Here is a 22,179-nt window from a genome sequence, read left to right on the forward strand (position 1 = left end):
CTGCTCTCTCTTTCTAGTCCCTGTCAGGACTCTTGCTGCAGCATTTTGGATCAGCTGAAGGCTTTTCAGGGAGTTTTTAGGACATCCTGATAATAATGAATTGCAGTAGTCCAGCCTGGAAGTAATAAATGCATGAACTAGTAGACAGTCTGAGTGATATTGTGTGCCAGTGTGGTGCTGTTTATTGTTGTTGCGCCAGCACAACCTTTGCTCAGTGCTTCAACTAGCTGTAGATTTGGCCCCTTGTCTCGGGGACAGCGTGTAGGAGAACACTGTCCTGTTTTGGTACATGTTCAGTACCAGTACCTGACATTTTACCTTCTTTCTAGCTTTGTCAGATGAAGCAGGATATTTCTTCTTCAATGGGAACACGGTGTTTGACAATCCTCAGAATTTCCACGTGGCAGGAACAGTGTTCAAGTACCGACGTCCAAGCATCGTGTTGTCTGATGGGTTGGAGTACATCATTGCCCAGGGACCCACTCTGCAGGGTCTTAATGTTATGGTAGTACAGGAACACACACACACACACACATATGTGTTTGTGTTTATTAGTTTGACTGTAACAAGGCTGCGTGTCGTTTCAGTACTACAACTTGAATGGGAAACTCCCCCACATCACCTACGAGTATACCATCCCACTCAAATCTCGAGCCACCGCCGCTTCACACCACTCCAATCTTAACTTCACCTATAATGACGTAAACGTGGATGTCAGAGGGGATCGGAGTATCTCAATGAACCACAGCAGAGGGTCAGCATCTGTCCATCACGATGTTCATGACCACCCAGATGTCCAGCTGCAGGAAGAAGAAGAGGAGGAGGAGGAGGAAGTGGTATGGGAGATCCAGACCGCCAGCCCACCACCAGCACCAGTGGACATTATGGTCTACAGACCAGCTGATGTCATCACTCGTGTGTTTAGTCACAATGATGTGGAGGAACAGGGACCTCCAGCACCATCTGGCTACAGTAAGTGAAATCTTTTATTCATCATACTTGTATTATAAAAGATGTTCGACTGACTGAGTCGTGCCAGAGGTTTAATCAGGAGACAATAACAGCTTTAGTGATCATTTAATCTTCTGTGTGATTGGAGTTTTCTAACCACATGATTTCTGTCACTGTCTTTCTTTTCTCTGGTAATTAAGAAAGCTCTTCCAAATCAGTTAATGAGCAATCGACTGAAGATGACAACATGCTAATGCTCACATTCCCAGGTAGAAAAGACAAATCCAGTCTTTTCCCAAATGTTTTCTTCAGACATCTTCCTTGTAATTTTACAGTAGGGGCAGTGGTTCCCAAACTTTTTTTGCTAGCCCACCTTTGTCTTACAAGAACCCCCCCCCCCCACACACACCCATAAACTCCACTGCAGTTTATTCCACACCTCAAAGCGTCTGTAAACAATTAACCCTTTAAGACCTACCATAGAACCAAGTCCGCCAGAGCTTATATTATATTTTTACATGCTGTAGTGCCAATTTTGGGAGCATTTCAAGTTGATATACATCAATACAACCATTATAGCCCAAATTTTAATAATATGTATGCATTAAGTGCATAGTAATTACATAAATTGCAAAAAGTGCAATAAACTACAAAAAATTGAAAATCGTTTTTTGTTTTTTTTACATATATTTCTAGTTAGAGAAATTTAAGAGGCTTATCCTCAAAACTGTAAATACAAAAAAGTTGCACAAACTAGTTTCCCACCACAGGAAATTTATTTGAAGTGTCTTCATAGTTTTACTTTTGAAATACACCAATTTTTATATACTGCAGGAAAAACGAAAATAAATATTATAGTGCAAATTTGCAAAAAAAGCAGCACATGCATCAAAATAAACTATTTCAGCAGTGCAATTCGAGTTCTAAGCATCCCAAAACGACACAGAAAGTCATAAAGTCAAAGATAACTTTTAAAAAACACCAGTATAGGCTCTGAGGCCCTGATAGTAAAAAAAAAACTACATTTACGCTGAAAATGAGCGTCACTTCGGTTTCGGGCAGGTAATGGCAGACATGCGAAAGTTTGCGCTGACGTCTATTCCAACGTAGGAAGTGTTATGAACAGCTGATCGGATCGGCAAAACGTGTTTCTGGAATATTATGTTTTTGTTGCTGCAAGCGCTTTTTATGCAGTTTTTGCAAAGCTATATGTGGAAGAAAACCGTGACCTAGGACAAGCTGATGGCATAAGATGTAAGTACACCTTCTCCGGTTTCATATGTAAAAAAATTATTGCTCTAGCTTACGTGGTTGCAGTTCTACAGGGATTTAAAAATAGTTACGCAAAACGGAGCGTGCCCGCTCCGACCGGTTTTAAAGGGTTAAACAAATAAAAGGTTACAGGTTGCAATTAAATAAACCACTACCTCTTTTAAAAAACAGAAAAGCAATCATCTTTAATTATTTTACGTATAGTTTTTTCTGTTGTTGTGTTTTAGGTTTTTCCTGTGTAATAATATTCAACACTGCTCTCAATACATTTTTCAAAAAATGCCTCTTTGTGCAGAATGGGTTTAAAAACATAAACAGCTGTGGGATATTTTTGGCCGTGATTTGAACTGGGGGGAACAAACTGTGGCAGGATCAGTGTTGTACCAAGGTCGGTATCACCGACAAAATGTGTTCCCCCTGCGTGGCGAGCATTCGCTGGGCACGGAGCGAAGATCCAGTTATTCCGCCTCCATTACAGACATTAGACATGGAAGTAGTGATGTTTTAGTTTTGTGAAAAAGTGAAAAATGAGTGTTGTTACATTACCATTCAGTTTGAGGGTTACAACAGAAAATTATATATTTATTGTTGTCACATGGTATCAGACGGGATTATTTGAACAAACGAAGGACATCTTGCCTGATAATTATTGTTATCCTCCTGTAACTTTACCGTATAAAGAGCTAAAACCTCAAAAGTTTCAGGAGTAGTTAGTTGTTATAAGAAGTGTTTGTGAACTAAAAATCAAGAATGTGTGATACTGTTTGTCTGTGATTTGGAGAGCCCAGCGTGTGCTCCCGACGCAGGGAAAGTAATCCTGTTGGGGAGACTAGAGCAAGGCAATATGGCCAAAAATATTTATCATGATATATATTTGAAAATTTGCGATAACGATATAACTGACGATATAATTGATGCGAGACAAAATACAACTCCACAACTTTACTAGCGCAAAAAAAACCATCCATTTATTTTCACTTAAACAAGCAGCTGTTTTTGATGTGCATTAAAGCTATATAAAAATTTTACAGTTCAAATGCAAATTCCTTGCTGAAAGTTTAACCAAAAGGCATTTCCAGTAGAAATCGGCTGATATATCCTGAGCATAACCATGTATAATATCCACTGAAGTTAAAAAGAGGTGCTTTGCAACATTAAACTGCAGTGTGCCAAATAAAAAAGTCAAACACGTATTTTTCGGACCATAAGGTGCACAGGATTATAAGGCACATTAAGCGAAACAAAGCAGTCAGATAAATCAAACTTTATTCAACTCATTCTTCTTGCTTCCTCCACTTCTGTACCATTGATTCATTAATGCTGTGTTCTATCACAGCTGCTCTATTCCCATGTTGTTGGAGTATATTAATGACTAACCTCGTATTGTGGATGGATTATCTCAGTTGTTCTCCTGACTGAAGTTTGGTCCGTTTACAGCATCCTGCCATGCGATTGCATTTGTCCCTAACCATCAGGAACCCTCACGTTAACTTTTATCGAGTGGAAAAAAGTTAGCGTTGATTCCTCCAGCTTCACTGTTTATGTTACGCTAACATAGCTGTGTCGCTAGCGATCACGTAGCACATCATTATATACCAGCTAGCCCAACTTCAGTAACCCTACAAACCTCACTGCTGTTTAGTTTTCTGTCTTCATTTATGTTGGAAGTGATAGCAGAGCTGTATGTTTGAATTTTTCAGAAATCTCTCAGTCAGAATATGCTATATCATGCTTAGGTAACTAGCAAGCTAACTTCCGCTAACTTCCTGCTAACTTCTAACTCCGTTAAATGTAATAAATTCTCTTTTCATGGATGCCTGGGTGTTAAACTTCATAGTTACACCTGGTAAAGCAGCAATGCTGATCGTTTTATTAAAGATGAAAGAATATAGACAGTTTTTAGCTCTCAGTGATGCTGCAGTGTTCGTTTGACTTTGGGACCTGAAGCGGATGAAGTTTTGGACCCAGATCAGTCCCAGATTTACGAGCGCCTTAGTCCGACAAATACGGCAATGACGACGGCCCGCTTGCGTGTTCTACAAAAAAAATGTGCTTTGTTGTGTATTTGACGGACAAACGCCAAACCAGTTCCACATCACTGAAGTTGCACCATTTTTACAAACCAATTCTGGTTCATCCATTTCACTCAACGATCCGCTTTCCCCCTTCTTATTCTCCGTTGCCGCCGTGCTTTTTCGGCCATGTGCGTATGAAAACAAAGGCACCGCGTATTACCCATATTCTATCGCGATATTTCATTTTCTTATTGTTGCCTGACATTATACCGGTATTACCGTGAACGGTATAATATGGCCCAGCCCTAGGGGAGACCTGCCTTGGAACGACAGCTGTTGTGCAGGTGCAAGATATGCTTCATCATATGTTCTAGTCTTTGGCTTGGAAGCATATTTGGTAAATGGACTGGTTCTTATATAGCGCTTTTCTACTCTATCTGAGCACTCAAAGTGCTTTATACAACTAAGCACTTTTTCCAAGCTGTTAGTGCCTATCTAACATTCATACACATTCACACTCCGATTGATGCATCGGAGAGCAACATGGGGTTAGTATCTTGCAGACTACGGGGAAGCCAGGAATCGAACCACCAACCTTCCAATCAGTGGATGACCTGCTCTACCGCCTGAGGTACAGCCACCCCAATTTGGCGATGCTTCAACCTCTGCTTTGCGTTTGTGTGGGAGCCCTGTCAAAAAAACCTGTCTATCATGGTAGCAGTGTCCAAGCATTCTTTTTTTTTTTTTGTTTTAAATTTATACTATGACTGTGCAATGGCTCTATCAGCCTCCAGTGAAATGCAACTTCCACCAGCCTCCTCCGAGCTGTGAGGAGAAAGCAGATCCTAATGGTGTAATGACCATGAGGTGCTTTAAGTGCAAATTTATGTTTTTTGTAATATTTTGCTTCCAGACTTTTTAAAAATTTGTAAAGTGATTTTCCAGGTTTTCTGAAGGGTTTTTGGGATTTTTCTTTGGACTTTAGCTTCTGTTTCACTCATTTTCAGTCTAGTTCCTGTACCCGGAGGAATGTCAAAAGAATGTTGTTTGTTTTTTAGACCATATAACTCTGAATTATTCATCGTTAAAGCATAAAAAGCCACCTTTCTCGAGGGATAATCCCAGGATGTGTTTCCACATGACCGAAAACTTGGCAAGTTGTGTCTTTAGGCAAATTGTTACTGGCAGTTTTAAATTGTCATTAATATATAGACAGCAGGTGAGGAGAGAGGCCCCACGGTGTCTACAGCCATCTGTAAAAACACAGTTTGGGGCTCCATCCACTGCAGCCACTGGATCTTGGCACAGATGTTGGCATTGCACAATATTGCCAAAGTGTTTCTTCATCTGTCTTCACACACATATGAACTTGAGTAACATCTCATTGTCAATCCATAGGGTTTCATGGTATTTGCCCACCCTTTGCAGCTATAACAGCTTTTCTTGGAAGGCTTTCTGCAAGGTTCAAACTGTGTTTACTGGAACTTTTGACCATTATTCCCAAAGTGCATTTGTGAGGTAGGATATTGATACGCAGGAACAAAGGGGATGACACCCACACCCACACACAATCCCCCCTTTTTTTTGGCAACCAAAACCCAGATTCATCTGTCCGATTGCCAGGCGAAGAAGCATACTTTGTCATTCTGGAGAACACGTGTCCACTGCTCTAGAGTCAGGTGTTGGCATGCTTTACAACACTACATCCAACGGTTTGCCATCGGTGATGTAAGGCTGGGTGCAGCTGCTCCGGCATGGAAACCCATTTCAGGAATCTGTCTACAGACTGTTCTTGAGCCAAGCTGGAGGCCACATGAAGGTTGGATGTCTGTAAAGAAAGCTGGCGACCCCCGTGCACGATATTCCTCAGCATTTTGGAACGCCAGGACTGCCATAATGAATTAATTAAATACACCATGAAATAATTAATTAAATGTGGCAATAATTAATTACAATTGGAAATAATTAATTAAAATGGGAAATAATTAATTAAATAAATATTTTTGACACATTTAATTAATTAATTATTGACACATTTAATTAATTATTTCACATTTTAATTAATTATTGCCACATTTAAATAATTATTTCATGGTGTATTGAATTAATTCATTTTGGCACAGTTGACTCCTTCAGGTCTCACCATGAATTTATTTTATCTGTCAACCTCACCCATTGAACTCAATTCAATTCAATTTTATTTATATAGCGCAAAAGTCGCCTCAAGGCGCTTTATATTGTACAGTAGATAGCACAATAATGAATACAGAGAAAAACCCAACAATCATATGACCCCCTATGAGCAAGCACTTTGGCGACAGTGGGAAGGAAAACTCCCTTTTAACAGGAAGAAACCTCCGGCAGAACCAGGCTCAGGGAGGAGGCGGCCATCTGCTGCGACCGGTTGGGGTGAAAGAAGGAAAACAGGATGAAAGACATGCTGTGGAAGAGAGACAGAGATTAATAACAGATATGATTCGATGCAGAGAGGTCTATTAGCACATAGTGAGTGAGAAAGGTGACTGGAAGGAAAAACTCAATGCATCATGGGAATCGGCAGCCTCACGTCTATTGCAGCATAACTAAGGGAGGATTCAGGGTCACCTGGTCCAGCCCTAACTATATGCTTTAGCAAAAGGAAAGTTTTAAGCCTAATCTTGAAAGTAGAGATAGTGTCTGTCTCCTGAATCCAAACTGGAAGTTGGTTCCACAGAAGAGGGGCCTGAAAACTAAAGGCTCTGCCTCCCATTCTACTTTTAAATACTCTAGGAACAACAAGTAGGCCTGCAGTGCAAGAGCGAAGTGCTGTAATAGGGTGATATGGTACTACAAGGTCATTAAGATAAGATGGGGCCTGATTATTTAAGACCTTGTATGTGAGGAGCAGGATTTTGAATTCAATTCTGGATTTAACAGGAAGCCAATGAAGGAAGCCAAAACAGGAGAAATATGCTCTCTTTCTAGTCCCTGTCAGTACTCTTGCTGCAGCATTTTGGATTAGCTGAAGGCTTTTCAGCGAGTTTTAGGACATCCTGATAATAAAGAATTACAGTAGTCCAGCCTGGAAGTGATGAATGCATGAACTAGTTTTTCAGCATCACTCTGAGACAGGATATTTCTAATTTTAGAGATGTTGCGCAAATGGAAGAAAGCAGTCTTACATATTTGTTTAATATGTGCGTTGAAGGACATGTCCTGGTCAAAAATGACTCAAGGTTTCTCACAGTGTTACTGGAGGCCAAGGTAATGCCATCCAGAGTAAGAATCTGCTTAGATACCATATTTCTAAGGTTTTCAGGGCCGAGTACAATAACCTCAGTTTTATCTGAATTAAGAAGCAGAAAGTTAGCGGCCATCCAGGTCTTTATGTCTTTAAGACATTCCTGCAGTTTAACTAATTGGTGTGTGTTACCTGGCTTCATGGATAGATAGAGCTGCGTGTCATCTGCATAGCAGTGAAAATGTATGCTATGTCTTCTAATGATGCTGCCTAAAGGAAGCATGTATAATGTAAATAGAATTGGTCTAGCACTGAACCCTGTGGAACACCATAATTGACCTTAGTGTCTGAAGAGGACTCTCCATTTACATGTACGATTTGGAGTCTATTAGATAGATATGATACAAACCACTGCAGTGCAGTACCTGTAATACCTACAGCATGTTCTAATCGCTCTAATAGGATATTATGGGCGAGGGGCGAGGTTAACGCTGATAGAGTCAAAACCATTGGTTTAGCCTGGTGGCCATTGTTTTTAGCACACAACAACCGGCATGTTGAAACCTAACAGAACTGACCTTTGAAAAACCCTGTTTGTGTGTCACCAAATACCGTTTTAATATTTTTTTTAGCCGAGAATGTAGTAGTTTAATCTTCAGATATCTGGTCGGTTTGTCAAGATGGAGCCTCTTTGCAAAAGTGCTTTGATGATTTCGGAGATGTCTGCCCAGCCCAGTCTCACGGCAAAGCGTGGGATAGACCCACTCGCCTCGGAAGCAATTGAGCTGTTATTACCGCCGACAAAATGCAGGTCCCGGTACTCAGCTGCCATAACCCCGCAGTACACTGACTTCATTTACTGAGGTTATATTTATCGGGTTTTTATTTCCTGATGTTCGTATGTGTCCATACCTGTTCCAGTCGCCAATTCTGAATTACAACTAACATTAAAAACATGTTTAAAGAGGAGAGAGAGCAAATAAATCCAATTAACATCTGATCTTTGGGTTTTTGTTCAATAATCAGCGTGACCTGGGTATAAACGCATAAAAGAAATAACGTTGGTGTTTCTGTCATGTAGTAACTGCTAGGTTTAACTGTACAAAGGTTGTTCGTCACTATATGAAACACGGATGATCTGATATCCTCGTGTCGGTGTTGTTCCCACATCATCATAATAAATGTTGTTCCAGGTTCAACATTGCAAGTGACCAATCACATTGTTGTGACGTCCCCCTTTTGTGCCTTTGAAAAATACCGCCTTAAAAAAAATCTACTTCACTTGCGAGAAGAGAAACCGCTTCTGTCCGCCAATCCAGGAACTTGAATTCTTTGCATTTCAGGATACTTTGCTGTAATAAATGGTAAGCATTATACATATTGTCCTTACAGAGGCGGTTTCTCTTCTAGCAAGCGAAGTAGATTTTTTCAAGGCGTTTGTTTTTTTTCGAGGTCGCGGATGACGTCAGGAGAAGGTGATTCATCACTTGCAATGTTGAGCCTGGAACAACATTATTTATGATGACGAGGGAACAACACCAACACGAGGATATCAGATCGTCCATGAAACACATACAGACTTCATGATGTTCGGCTAATATTTTTATTGTGAATATTAATCATGAGGGTAAACGGCCCTGTACACCACGGAGCGAGGTCAGCATATCCACGATATCTTCAGCTCTCTGAGTTAACCCAGAGTTTCACAGCTGAAAATGTCGGCAGCATCAAACTAATCTAACGGTCATCTATGAATAATTCACGGGTCATATCTGATTTTACAAAAAAATCATCCTTATTACTGCCAACTATTCCAGAGACGTGAAAATCTACAATATAAAGAACACAAAAATATAGCAGTCTAACGCAACACTGTAACAGAGATGAACGCGTCAGATTGTCGCAGATCAAAGTGGAATGAAAGTGATTGGTTGAACAGGTGTTCGTGATCTGTGTTATCTGCATTTTCATCAGCGAAAGACACTCAGCAGCAGATTAGAATAACATTTATACATTTAATAAATCACCAAATTAATACACGCAAGAAACAATCAAACCTGTTCCGACAATTTGAGTTTGTATTCCCTCAGCTGCAGACTCGCTGCTGTTTAAATGTTTGAGAGCGAAGATTAGATATAAAAAAACAAACGTCAAACTTAGACTCAGTCTACGTACACATATGATATGAGGCCAGGACGTATAGTGGCTGTGTCCTGTTTTAAGATCATATATGTAAAATTGTTGTCTAACCTGCGTTGATCCAGCCGCTTAGAGTCCGTGGTTACCATGGTTACTGCATAGGAGCTGTAATTTAAACAGCTGGCACTGCGGAAACCTACCGGCGACATGAGTGTTTATGTTTGTCGTTGCAAAAGAACTGTCTGAATGGTTAACTGAATTTAACTGGGATAAATTATAGTTAAGGAGTATCACAGATAACGCCCACTGAGCTGTGTGACTGTTCACCACTACACTGAGATAAGTAGGCTATTACTGAAATACACGTGCTATATCATAAACTATGATATAAGTAGGGGGGTCCTATTAACTTTTTTAGTTTTAAAGGACACCTTCTTGCCTTTAGTCTCAGTATTAGTATTAGTTTTCTTCTAACATCCAGAAGTCTGCGTGATGTGTTACATAGTTTCTAACAAGCCTTTGACAGTTAAACATAACATGACCGAAACAAAAAACCGAAGAAAAAAAAATCACACAAATTATATGTTAACCTCGTTTATTTTTAGTTAAGTAAACTCTAAAAATTCTAACAGACAGCTGGTGCTTAGAATACAGTTGAATAACTATTAAAAAACTGATGATGTAATATTTCTGTACAGGTTGCAGTCTTCATGATGAACATGCTGCAAACTCTGCTCCTCTCGGTGGAAATGCGCCTTCTCTTTCCTCTTTGTATAAAAACATTTTAAAAGTCAGTTTAATCTCCAGTGTTTAACCACTGAGAGCTAAAACTCAGGTGAGATTTCAAAACTGTGTGCCGGTGATTGGACATCAGCCGCTGATAAAGTGGGTTCGCCTATAAAGTGCTCTGTAGGGAAACAAGCTCCAGCAGCTCTGCGCTCGGGGAAAAAAAACTATATTTACTTATCTTGTGCAGAAAAATTTGCTGACATCGCGTTATATCGAGCGAAAAAGGCTTTTAAATACGCTGCCCCTGCTTCCTGGAATAATCTGCAGAAGGAACTGAAATTATCAGAACTGGTTACCTTGGGGGAGTTTAAGTCCATCTTAAAGGAACGAGAGAACAACACTGTTTACTCAGTGTGATTGTTTTTAATGTCACTCTTAATGATCTGTTATTGTATATTTTTCACATGTTCTTATGTGATACATGTATTTTTGACTTTTGTTGATGATGCCAGGTCTGTCTTGGAAATGAGATTTGTAATCTCAATGAGATTTTTTACCTGGATAAATAAAGGACTAATAAATAATAAAAAATATGCTGACCCCTGCTCTATGATTAGCCTACCACTTTGTGGCTAAGTTGCTGTTGTTCCCAAGCACTTCCACGTTGTTATCATAGAGTTCTAACAGGGGACTGTAGAATATTTCCTACTGGACTTAGTGCGTGGGTGGGATCCTATCATGTTACCACACTGGAATTCCCTGAGCGACCCATTCTTTCACAAATGTGTGTAAAAGCATGTGCATGCCCAGGTGCCTGAGTCCAAATACTGCTGGGCCTGGACTGGAACAGCTGGATGGGTGAGTGAATACTTTAGACAATTCAGCGTGTGAACGCAGAATAATACAGTCCGATGTTGATCAGCTGTGCAATACTAGTGTGTGATTGGTAGCAGCTTCATTTTTCAGACAATGATCCCGAACAGATGTGCTTCTACTGCCAATAAAGGAACCTGGAGAACTTCTCCTGAGGCCGCTGCTTAAACTTCAAAGAGAACTGTGGTCACACAAAAGCTCATTGGACTTACACATGAGTGTTGGGCCAATATACTACAACCACAGTTCCAGTGAAGTTGGGACGTTGCGTAAAACAACACAGTTGTTCACTTAGCTACACCTGGTAGAGCGGGTGACCTACTCACCGGAAGGTTGGTGGTTTGATCCCTGGCTCCTCCAGTCTGCTTGCCAAATATCCTTGGGCAAGACTTTTAACAATTTTATTTTATTTTTATTTTTATTTTACAAATTTTAACAATCTCTCTCAAGTATTTCTTGGGTTAATGTAAACACACAAACAGTTGCATAACCTTGCATTCATTTGTTGCCCATTCACAGGTGATCAGAGGGTTCATCCTGCAGCAGAAGATGCTCCCTACCTGCTGCTGGAGGAAACGCAGTCAAACACACACTCAGCCACACACACACCAACTGAGCAGCGGTCAGTTGCTGCTGCAGACACAGACACAAGCTCACAAATGCACAGGGACATTGTCACAGTCATGGACTCTGTGGCCTCAGAAACAGTCAGTGGTCCTCACACCGCCATCCTGGTAGAGCTGCAGCCGGTGTCAGAGGTCCAGGCAGCCAACACGGAGAGGTACGATGAAGCATATAATGATCCTCAGAGCTTACTAATTTGCATTTGTACTCTAATCATAATAAGAGCTGCTTCACATACAGTCCTTCATCTCATCACCACACTGGTTTAGATGTGTGCAGACTGGTCTGGGCTTTTACATGTGATCCTCAGGTTTAGTGAAGTCATTGTGACTCTGTGTCTCTGCTTCCTTCTAGCAACAACTTTGATGTGGAGCCACATATTAGTCTGGGAGACATGTATAGCTGGAAGGTGTCTGCTTATGCTCCATGCAGTTCCACCTGTACAACAGGTAAACACAAAGCTGTCACCTGATACTGTTAGAGCCAAACCAGATATTTGTGTGATTGGCTGCTGCTGGAAGTCAGGACAGATTCAAGCACAGTGTAAAACTGATTGTTCTACATTTCACTGGAGGTGATCATAGTGTACTCGCGATCCCTGAGAAGCTGCTGAAATGAACTCCTGATGTAAGTTCTAGACTTGTTGATGTGATGTTACAGTACTGCTCTGACACTGGACAAACTGTGTTATGTTGTAGATTTACAGGGTGGGCCATTTATATGGATACACCGTAATAACATGGGAATGGTTGGTGATATTAAAGTCCTATTTGTGGCACATTAGTATATGTGAGGGGGCAAACTCCTCAAAATGGGTGGTGACCATGGTGGCCATTTAGAAGTCGGCCATCTTGGATACAACTTTTGTTTTTTCAATAGGAAGAGGGCCATGTGACACATCAAACTTATTGGTAATGTCACAAGAAAAACAATGGTGTGCTTGGTTTCAACGTAACTTTATTCTTTCATGAGTTATTTACAAGTTTCTCTTGGTTCACAGCCATTGACATGTCGAAGAGGTTAACATGTGAGGAGCGGATCAAAATCGTGTTGATATCTGGTGAACGCAGTAACCGGGTCATTGCAGCAGATTTCAATGCAAGACACCCTACGAGACCACCCATCTCCCATGCTACAGTTAGCAAACTGCTTGCTAAGTTTCGTGAAACTGGTTCAGTGTTGGATTTGCCAAAATGTGGACGCAAGAAAACTGTCACTAATGAAGAAACATCAGTGGCTGTCCTAGCTTCATTCAGCAAGAGCCCACAGCGTAGCACTCGCCACATGTCACTGGAGAGTGGCATTAGTCAAACATCCCTTCGGCGGATATTAGCTACTCACAAATGGCACCCTTACAAACTCCAGCTACTGCAGCATCTCAACGAGGATGACCCAGATCGGTGCACAGAATTTGCAGAATGGGCAGAACAAAAATTGGATCAGGACCCTCAGTTCACGCAGAAGATTTTGTTCAGTGATGAGGCAAACTTTTATATGAATGGTGAAGTTAACAAACAAAACCACCGCTATTGGTCTGACACTAACCCACATTGGATGGATCCCTCCAAGACTGTTGGACCAACAAAAGTGATGGTTTGGTGTGGTATATGGGGTACAATGATAGTGGGTCCATTCTTCATCAATGGAAACCTCAAGGCCACTGGATATTTGAAATTGCTACATGATGATGTGTTTCCCTCTTTATGCACTGAAGCTGGCACATTCCCTGAGTTTTTCCAGCAGGATGGTGCACCACCACATTATGGGTGCCAGGTCCGAGCATTCTAGATGAACAGTTTCCTGGAAAGTGGATTGGTTGTCGTGGGCCAGTTGAATGGCCCCAAGGTCTCGATCTGACCCCTTAGACTTTTATCTTTGGGGTCATCTGAAGGCAATTGTCTATGGTGTGAAGATACGAGATGTGCAGCACCTGAAACTACGGATACTGGATGCCTGTGCTGGCATTTCTCCTGCGGTGTTGTTGCTATCAGTGTGTGAAGAGTGGGAGAAGAGGGTTGCATTGACAATCCAACACAATGGGCAGCACATTGAACACATTTTATAAGTGGTCAGAAACTTGTAAATAACTCATGAAAGAATAAAGTTACGTTGAAACCAAGCACACCATTGTTTTTCTTGTGACATTACCAATAAGTTTGATGTGTCACATGACCCTCTTCCTATTGAAAAAACAAAAGTTGTATCCAAGATGGCCGACTTCTAAATGGCCACCATGGTCACCACCCATCTTGAGGAGTTTGCCCCCTCACATATACTAATGTGCCACAAACAGGACTTTAATATCACCAACCATTCCCATGTTATTACGGTGTATCCATATAAATGGCCCACCCTGTACTTTGTAACTAAAAATGTAATTTTGACTAACACTCCTTGTTTAATAATCCATACTGAAGAAGTGTATTTGTCAACAACAGTTGCAGTGGAAAAGTTTCATTGTGTTTAACACTTCGTCATCTTCCTGACGGGGGGTCAAAACACCTGCATTTTCAGTGTTGCCGCATAATCGTGTCAGTCACAGCTCCACTCAGGATGGTGAGTACAATGTGATGTTAAAATTGGCTCACAGTGATGCTCTGGCTTTGTGCTGGGAGACTGCTGCAAACTGAGACGCAGCCTTCATAAACGTGATCGACCTGTTTACATGTAGGTGAGCTTGAAAGAAGAGCTGATGTTTGCTTTTTGTAGTGTTGCAGTTTGTGGTGAAATCATACAATGCACAGAGCAGGAGAGCAGCACAGAACTACCAGAGCAATCTAAAAATGGCTCTGAAAGCCATCTGGACATGAATAACACAAACCAATTAGTTAAACTGCAGGAATGTCTTAAAGACATAAAGACCTGGATGGCCGCTAACTTTCTGCTTCTTAATTCAGATCAAACTGAGGTTATTGTACTCGGCCCTGAAAGTCTTAGAAATATGGTATCTAAGCAGATTCTTACTCTGGATGGCATTACCTTGGCCTCCAGTAATGCTGTGAGGAACCTTGGAGTCATTTTTGACCAGGACATGTCCTTCAATGCACATATTAAACAAATATGTAAGACTGCTTTCTTCCATTTGCGCAACATCTCTAAAATTAGAAATATCCTGTCTCAGAGTGATGCTGAAAAACTAGTTCATGCATTTATTACTTCCAGGCTGGACTACTGTAATTCATTATTATCAGGATGTCCTAAAAACTCGCTGAAAAGCCTTCAGCTGATCCAAAATGCTGCAGCAAGAGTCCTGACAGGGACTAGAAAGAGAGAGCAGATTTCTCCTGTATTGGCTTCCCATCATTGGCTTCCTGTTAAATCCAGAATTCAAAATCCTGCTCCTCACATACGAGGTCTTAAATAATCAGGCCCCATCTTATCTTAATGACCTTGTAGTACCATATCACCCTATTAGAGCACTTCGCTCTCACACTGCAGGCTTACTTGTTGGAGGTTTCTTCCTGTTAAAAGGGAGTTTTTCCTTTCCACTGTTGCCAAAGTGCTTGCTTATAGGGGGTCATATGATTGTTGGGTTTCTCTCTGTATGTATTATTTTAGGGTCTACCTTACAATATAAAGCGCCTTGAGGCGACTGCTGTTGTGATTTGGTGCTGTGTAAATAAAACCGAATAGGATATAAGATATGAATAAGACTAAACTGTCCTTGGAGAATAATTTTATTCCAAAGAATCCAAGAAGTGCAAAAATACTTTCTGGTCTCGTCAGTGCGACCAGGAGGATGTTCATCTCTGTGAGCACTGTGTGGTGGGGTGGCTGTAGCTCAGCAGGTGGAGCAGGGTCTTGCATGAATGTGGGTGAATGTTAGATAATTAGCACTTACACAGAAGAACCATAGAAAAAAGTATAAATGAATGGGTGCACGAGGCAAGTTGTATAATTCTCAGAGGAGAGAAGTTCTGAGAACCAGTCCATGTACCTTGTTCCCAGGTATCACCAGCACATATGCCCTGTGCGTCCGGTATGATGGCACTGAAGTTGACGACCGTTATTGTGACTCTCTGACCCGACCGGAGCCCACACAAGAGTTCTGCATTGGAAAGCAATGTCCTCCACGGTACTGTTTCACCTCACACTCACTGTAAAATCCACACCACGTTTAACACAGTTTTATGTGTGAATGGAAATGCTGGTTAACTGGAGAAATCAATGATGTTCAGTCAGGACCTCTGAGGTGGAGCAGGGTTAGAAGCAGCTTTGATAGTAGCACACGTTTCCCAGGTGAACAGTACTGATGCTGGCTGACTCTAAGATCTGCAGGGATGGATCTCCATGTCACGGCTGAACTAACACTATGCCTGATTTCAGATGATGCTGACATACTCTGAAGTCAGATGCTACTTTTAGCACCTGGAGACTTGGAGTACACACTGGGAGGAACCAAATGTGCGATTTTTGTAAAATAAATCAATCAATAAACTGTTAAAAACTGCATGGGCTGCTAAATGTCTATGGATTCCTTTGTATTCTAAATAATCTGGAGATGATTTGTCAGACCTCATGTTTTACTGTCTATATTATAAATATTTTAATTACAAATGTTATCATATTCATATATTTGAATGTTTTTGACGGACAAAGCAAAAGAAACCTTGGAAATGACTCCAGGACTGTAAGAGTGAATATTTGGTGATAGCTTTGATTTACTGCCATAGTTTTGGTTACACCTAAAGCCATCTACATAATGCATCAGACGGGGTCACCACTGTGGATGGATGCCCCACCAGGGAATTAAACAGAATTCCAGCACAAATCCAGGAGAACGATTCGTTACGTTATGTGTGGAGATGTTTTACATACCTGTGATAACTACTCCACGGTGTCTTTGTTCTCAGATGGGAGACGAGTGGTTGGAGCGCATGCTCTCGGACGTGTGGTGAGGGCGTGCAGTATCGTATCGTGCGTTGCTGGAAGATGCTGTCTCCTGGGTTCGACTCCTCTGTCTACGATTCACTCTGTGTGTCACATGATCTCCACAAACCAGCTAATAGGAAGGTGTGCCACGGACAAAGCTGCGGACCCCAGTGGGAGGTGTCAGAGTGGTCAGAGGTGTGTGTTACAGCACCGTCTAACTTTCATAACAACCAGTTCTCTTTTAATGTTGGTTAATTGCAAACTTCTTACATGTTCCTACATGTTACATGTACCAATTCACGTTTTTGAGCTTTTGTCTCCCGTCAGGAAGACACATGAATATTGTCATACTTCATCACACCAGCTGTTATTCCCGTTTCTCTCTCCATGTGTCAGTGCTCGGCACACTGTGGCTCTTGGGGCATCCGCACTCGAGAGGTTCGTTGCTCTATGGAAAGGAGACAGTGTAACGATTCCTCTCGGCCAATAGAGAGCCAGGAATGTGAAGGCCAACCTTGTGACAGACGATGGAGTGTTTCTGATTGGGGACCTGTGAGTTCAGCCCTTTACTGTACCCACCACACACTGAGACTGTGACTCAATTCAATTCAATTTTATTTATATAGCACCAAATCACAACAAAAGTCGCCTCAAGGCACTTTATATTGTACAGTAGATACAGAGAAAAGCCCAACAATCATATGACCCCCCTATGAGCAAGCACTTTGGCGACAGTGGGAAGGAAAAACTCCCTTTTAACAGGAAGAAACCTCCGGCAGAACCAGGCTCAGGGAGGGGAGGGGCCATCTGCTGCAACCGGTTGGGGTGAGAGAAGGAAAACAGGATAAAGACATGCTGTGGAAGAGAGACAGAGATTAAAAACAGATATGATTCAATGCAGAGAGGTCTATTAACACATAGTGAGTGAGAAAGGTGACTGGAAAGGAAAAACTCAATGCATCATGGGAATCCCCGGCAGCCTACGTCTATTGCAGTATAACTAATGGAGGATTCAGGGTCACCTGGTCCAGCCCTAACTATATGCTTTAGCAAAAAGGAAAGTTTTAAGCCTAATCTTGAAAGTAGAGATAGTGTCTGTCTCCCGAATACAAACTGGAAGCTGGTTCCACAGAAGAGGGGCCTGAAAACTGAAGGCTCTGCCTCCCATTCTACTTTTAAATACACTAGGAACAGCAAGTAGGCCTGCAGTGCGAGAGCGAAGTGCTCTAATAGGGTGAGCTATGTACCACAGGCCTAATAAGGCCTGTGGTACATAGCTGATTATTAGAGATAGGTTGATCATATTTAAGATTGAAGAATTAATTAATGGCAGGACTTCTTTGAGCAGTTTTGTAGGAATGGGGTCTAAAAGACACGTTGATGGTTTGGAGGAAGTAATTATTGAAGTTAACTCAGAAAGATCAATTGGGGAAAAAGAGTCTAACTGAATATCAATGGTACTGAAAGAAGCTGTAGATAATATTACATCTGTGAGATGATTATTGGTAATTTTTTCTCTAATGATTAATCTCCAAAAGTTGAATCTGTTCATCTGGACGTAGCGTTTTGTGGGAGAAACGTTTTGTCACTCATCCAAGTGACTTCTTCAGTCTCAGCTGACTGCAGGTTTCCCCAAACCTTATAAACAGTACATTTGCATAATGACTGAAACCAGCCCACTGAAGGAACAATGGGCTGTGAGGTCAGTTCCTTAATCATAATTATGCAAATTCCCATGACCATTGATCAACAATCACTGACCAAAACCCACTGATCAAAGAACACTGATCGATGGCCATGAGTACCATTCACAGAGAGTTGGGGAATGGCTGCAATCAAAGCATTGTAAGATGGCGAAAGATGTACCCTTAGGCCCCCTCCTCGATTCAGAGATGGTCTTTCCCTTTTCACGTAAATGGCCTCCTTGACTCCGCGCTCAAACCAGTGTTCTTCCCTGTCCAGGATGTGTACATCCTCATCGTTGAAAGAGTGTCCACTGGCCTGTAGGTGTAAATAAACTGCAGAGTCCTGGCCTGATGAGGTTGCTCTTCTGTGTTGTGCCATACACGCCGCTAGAGGTTGTTTGGTTTCCCGATGTATAAATCCTGGCAATCCTCCTGCACTTAACAGCGTACACTATGTTACTCTGTTTGTGTCGGGGACCCGATCCTTGGGGTGGACCAGTTTTGGCGCAGCGTATTTTGGGGTTTAAAAGCCACAGAGACCCGGTGTTTAGAAAAATGCATCTCAACTGTTCCGATACTCCTGACACATATGGGATCACTACAGGTTTTCACCTGGGCAGCGGTTGTCCTTCTCTCCTGGATCGGCTGGAGCTTTCTTTAGGTGCCTTCCCAGCTTTGACAAAAGTCCAGCTGGGATAACCACATTTACTCAGGGCCTTCTTGATGTGCTGTTCTTCTGTCTCCCTGGCCGCTGTGTCAGTGGGGATGGTGTTCGCTCTGTGTTGTAGCGTCCTGATGACACCCAGTTTGTGCTCCAGTGGATGATGAGAGTCAAACCTTAGATACTGATCCGTATGTGTAGGTTTACGGTACACGTCAGCTTTTAGATGTCCCCATTACTGATGGAAATCTCACAGTCTAAGAAGGCTAACCTGCCACTTTTCATATCCTCCTGGTGAATTTGATGTGTCGGTCCACCAAGTTAATGTGATCCGTGAAATGTAGTACGTCCTGAGATTTGATTTTCACCCAGGTGTCATCCACATATCTGAACCAATGGCTTGGTGGTGTTCCAGGGTAGGATAGCAACGCCCTCTTTCCACTTCTTCCATGTACAAATTGGCCACGATGGGTGAAACTGGGAGCCCATGGTACACCCATGTTTCTGCCTGTAGAACTGACCCTTGTATGTGAAGTAGGTGGAATGAAGACACAGTTCAAAAGCAAACACACTTGGTCGATGCTGAGAGTGGTCCTGTTGCTGAGGTTGGTGTCATCCTGTAATCTCTTACGAACTACCTCCAACGCTTCCGTGACTGGGATGCAAGTGAAGAGAGATGTAACGTAAATGCGAGACCATGGTTTCATCTGCCTCCATAATGACATCTCTCACCTTCTCAACAAAATCCAGGGTGTTCTGAATGTGGTGTTCAGAGCTGCCCACCAGCGGGTTGAGGATCGAAGCCAGAAACTTGGAGATGTTATAGGTGACCGAGTTGATCATGCAGACAATTGGTCTTAAAGGTGCACCCTGCTTATGTATTTTCAGTAAACCATACAGACTTGGTGTAGACTCCCTGGGTACAGCCTGTGGTATGAGGTCCGGTCGATAGCCTTGTCTTGTTCTAACTGCTTCAGACAGTCTATGACCCTCTTCCTGTAGCCACTTCCTGGGTCTCGTTTCAGGGGCTCATAAGTATTTTCATCACTGAGTAGTGACAAAATCTTCTCATGATAGTCTTTCTGGTTAAGCAATACTGTGCACCTACCCTTGTCTGCCAGAAGGATGATAATGTTGTTGTCATCACTAAGTGATGTGAGTGCCTTCCTCTCCTCCATGGTGATGTTGGATGCTGGGGGCTTTGCGTTGCTGAGACAGGCCGAAACTTTCGTCCGTAGTTGCTCTGCTTCCACTTCTGCAATATTGTTGTTACAATTGCTGTTTCTGTGGCTGTGATCAGCTCCACTAGAGGATTTGTCTCGGTGTGACGGCAAAATTCAACCCTTTAGCAAGGATGTTTTTTTCTCTGTTTGGGTGAGCTGTCTGTCAGACAAATTCTTCACCCACTTGTCCACATCCTCCATGTCGCATCCTTGTCTCTTCTGGCCACTGAGGACACTCTCCGTATTTTGTGGTGGTTTCCGACGTACAACAAGTAAGTCAAACTTCCTTTGTTGTCTGGTCTTAGACTTCTTGTGCTGTGCTAGACGAGCCTTCTCAGTGAAGTCAAACACCTTTTTAAGAGTATTCTCATCTAAAAGCATAGTCAGTCTCCGTTGGATCCGCTCCTCTTGAGATTTTAGCATGTCGATGGTAAAATTTGTCTGCCTCACCCATTCATTAAGCAACTGATGCTGTGCCTTCTGGAGGATTTTTGTTGCCCGGAAGCCTTTAACTGAAGAGCTCATTTGCAGACTTTTAGGAGTAATCCTGTTTTGTCGGCATCTGAGGCTGAATCTCAGGTGGTTCCTGTAGTCCGCCATCTTACGTGCTGTTTGCTCATACTGACGTACAAGCTTTAGGCAGTCCTTGCCAAAGTGGGTTAAAACGTCTTGATGCATTCTCAATCATCCAGGAAAGTAAATCTCCAAAAGTTGAATCTCACAGACCTCACAGCCCATTGTTCCTTCAGTGGGCTGGTTTCAGTCATTATGCAAATGTACTGTTTATAAGGTTTGGGGAAACCTGCAGTCAGCTGAGACTGAAGAAGTCACTTGGATGAGTGACGAAACGTTTCTCCCACAAAACACTACGTCCAGATGAACAGATTCAACTTTTGGAGATTTACTTTCCTGGATGATTGAGAATGCATCAAGACCCTCTAATGATTAAAATTTTATTTGTGAAGAAGTTCATGAAGTCATTACTAGTTAACATTAAAAGGATGGTTGGCTCAATAGAGCTCTGACTTTTTGTCAGCCTGGCTACAGTGCTGAAGAGAAACCTGGGGTTGTTCTTATTTTCTTCAATCAGTGATGAATAGTAAGATGTTCTGGCTTTATGGAGGGCTTTCTTATAAAGCAGCAAACTATTTCTCCAGGCTAAATGATGATCCTCTAAATTTGTGACACGCCATTTCCTCTCCAGCTTACGAGTTATCTGCTTTAGGCTACGTGTTTGAGAATTATACCACGGAGTCAGGTACTTCTGATTTGAGACCTTAGTTTTCACAGGAGCTACAGTATCCAGAGTCATACGTAGTGAGGAGGTAAAATTATTAACAAGATGATCGACCTCTGTTGGAGTAGCGTTCAGATAGCTGCTCTGCTCTATGTTGGTACAGGGCATTGAAGATGATAACAGTGGGTGGATTATATTCTTAAACTTAGTTACAGCACTTTCAGAAAGACATCTACTGTGATAAAGTCTACTCTCCACTGCTGTGTAATCAATTATTGTAAATGTAAATGTTATCAGGAAATGATCAGACAGCAGAGGGTTTTCAGGAAACACTGTTAAATGTTCAGTTTCTATGCCATATGTTAAAACAAGATCTAGAGTGTGATTAAAGTGGTGGGTGGGTTCTTTTACATTTTGAGAGAAGCCAACTGAGTCTAATAACAGATTAAATGCCATGTTGAGGCTGTCATTTTTAGCATCTACATGGATGTTAAAATCACCCACAATAATTATTTTATCTGAGCTGAGCACTAAATCAGATTAAAAGTCTGAGAAATCAGACAGAAACTCTGTGTAAGGCCCAGGTGGACGATATATGATAACAAGTAAGACTGGTTTCTGAGTTTTACAGCTGGGGTGGACGAGGCTAAGCATCAGGCTTTCAAATGAATTAAAAGT

General features: G+C 41.9%; 1 protein-coding gene across 3 annotated transcripts in view; it reads left to right on the forward strand.

Annotated features, from left to right (window-relative positions):
* si:ch211-267e7.3 (ADAMTS-like protein 2) overlaps positions 1–22,179 on the forward strand; it is a 47,086-nt gene that overhangs the window by 21,241 nt on the left and 3,666 nt on the right. For all 3 annotated transcript variants that reach the window (XM_039607815.1, XM_039607814.1, XM_039607816.1), the window contains exons 9-15: positions 330–505; positions 588–972; positions 11,719–11,980; positions 12,178–12,272; positions 15,772–15,898; positions 16,677–16,890; positions 17,092–17,247. In XM_039607815.1, coding sequence (XP_039463749.1) covers positions 330–505; positions 588–972; positions 11,719–11,980; positions 12,178–12,272; positions 15,772–15,898; positions 16,677–16,890; positions 17,092–17,247 — 1,415 coding nt within the window. The remainder of the gene's footprint in view (positions 1–329; positions 506–587; positions 973–11,718; positions 11,981–12,177; positions 12,273–15,771; positions 15,899–16,676; positions 16,891–17,091; positions 17,248–22,179) is intronic.

This window comes from Oreochromis aureus, unplaced genomic scaffold, assembly GCF_013358895.1.
Source record: "Oreochromis aureus strain Israel breed Guangdong unplaced genomic scaffold, ZZ_aureus HiC_scaffold_54, whole genome shotgun sequence".
NCBI classification, from domain to species: domain Eukaryota; kingdom Metazoa; phylum Chordata; class Actinopteri; order Cichliformes; family Cichlidae; genus Oreochromis; species Oreochromis aureus.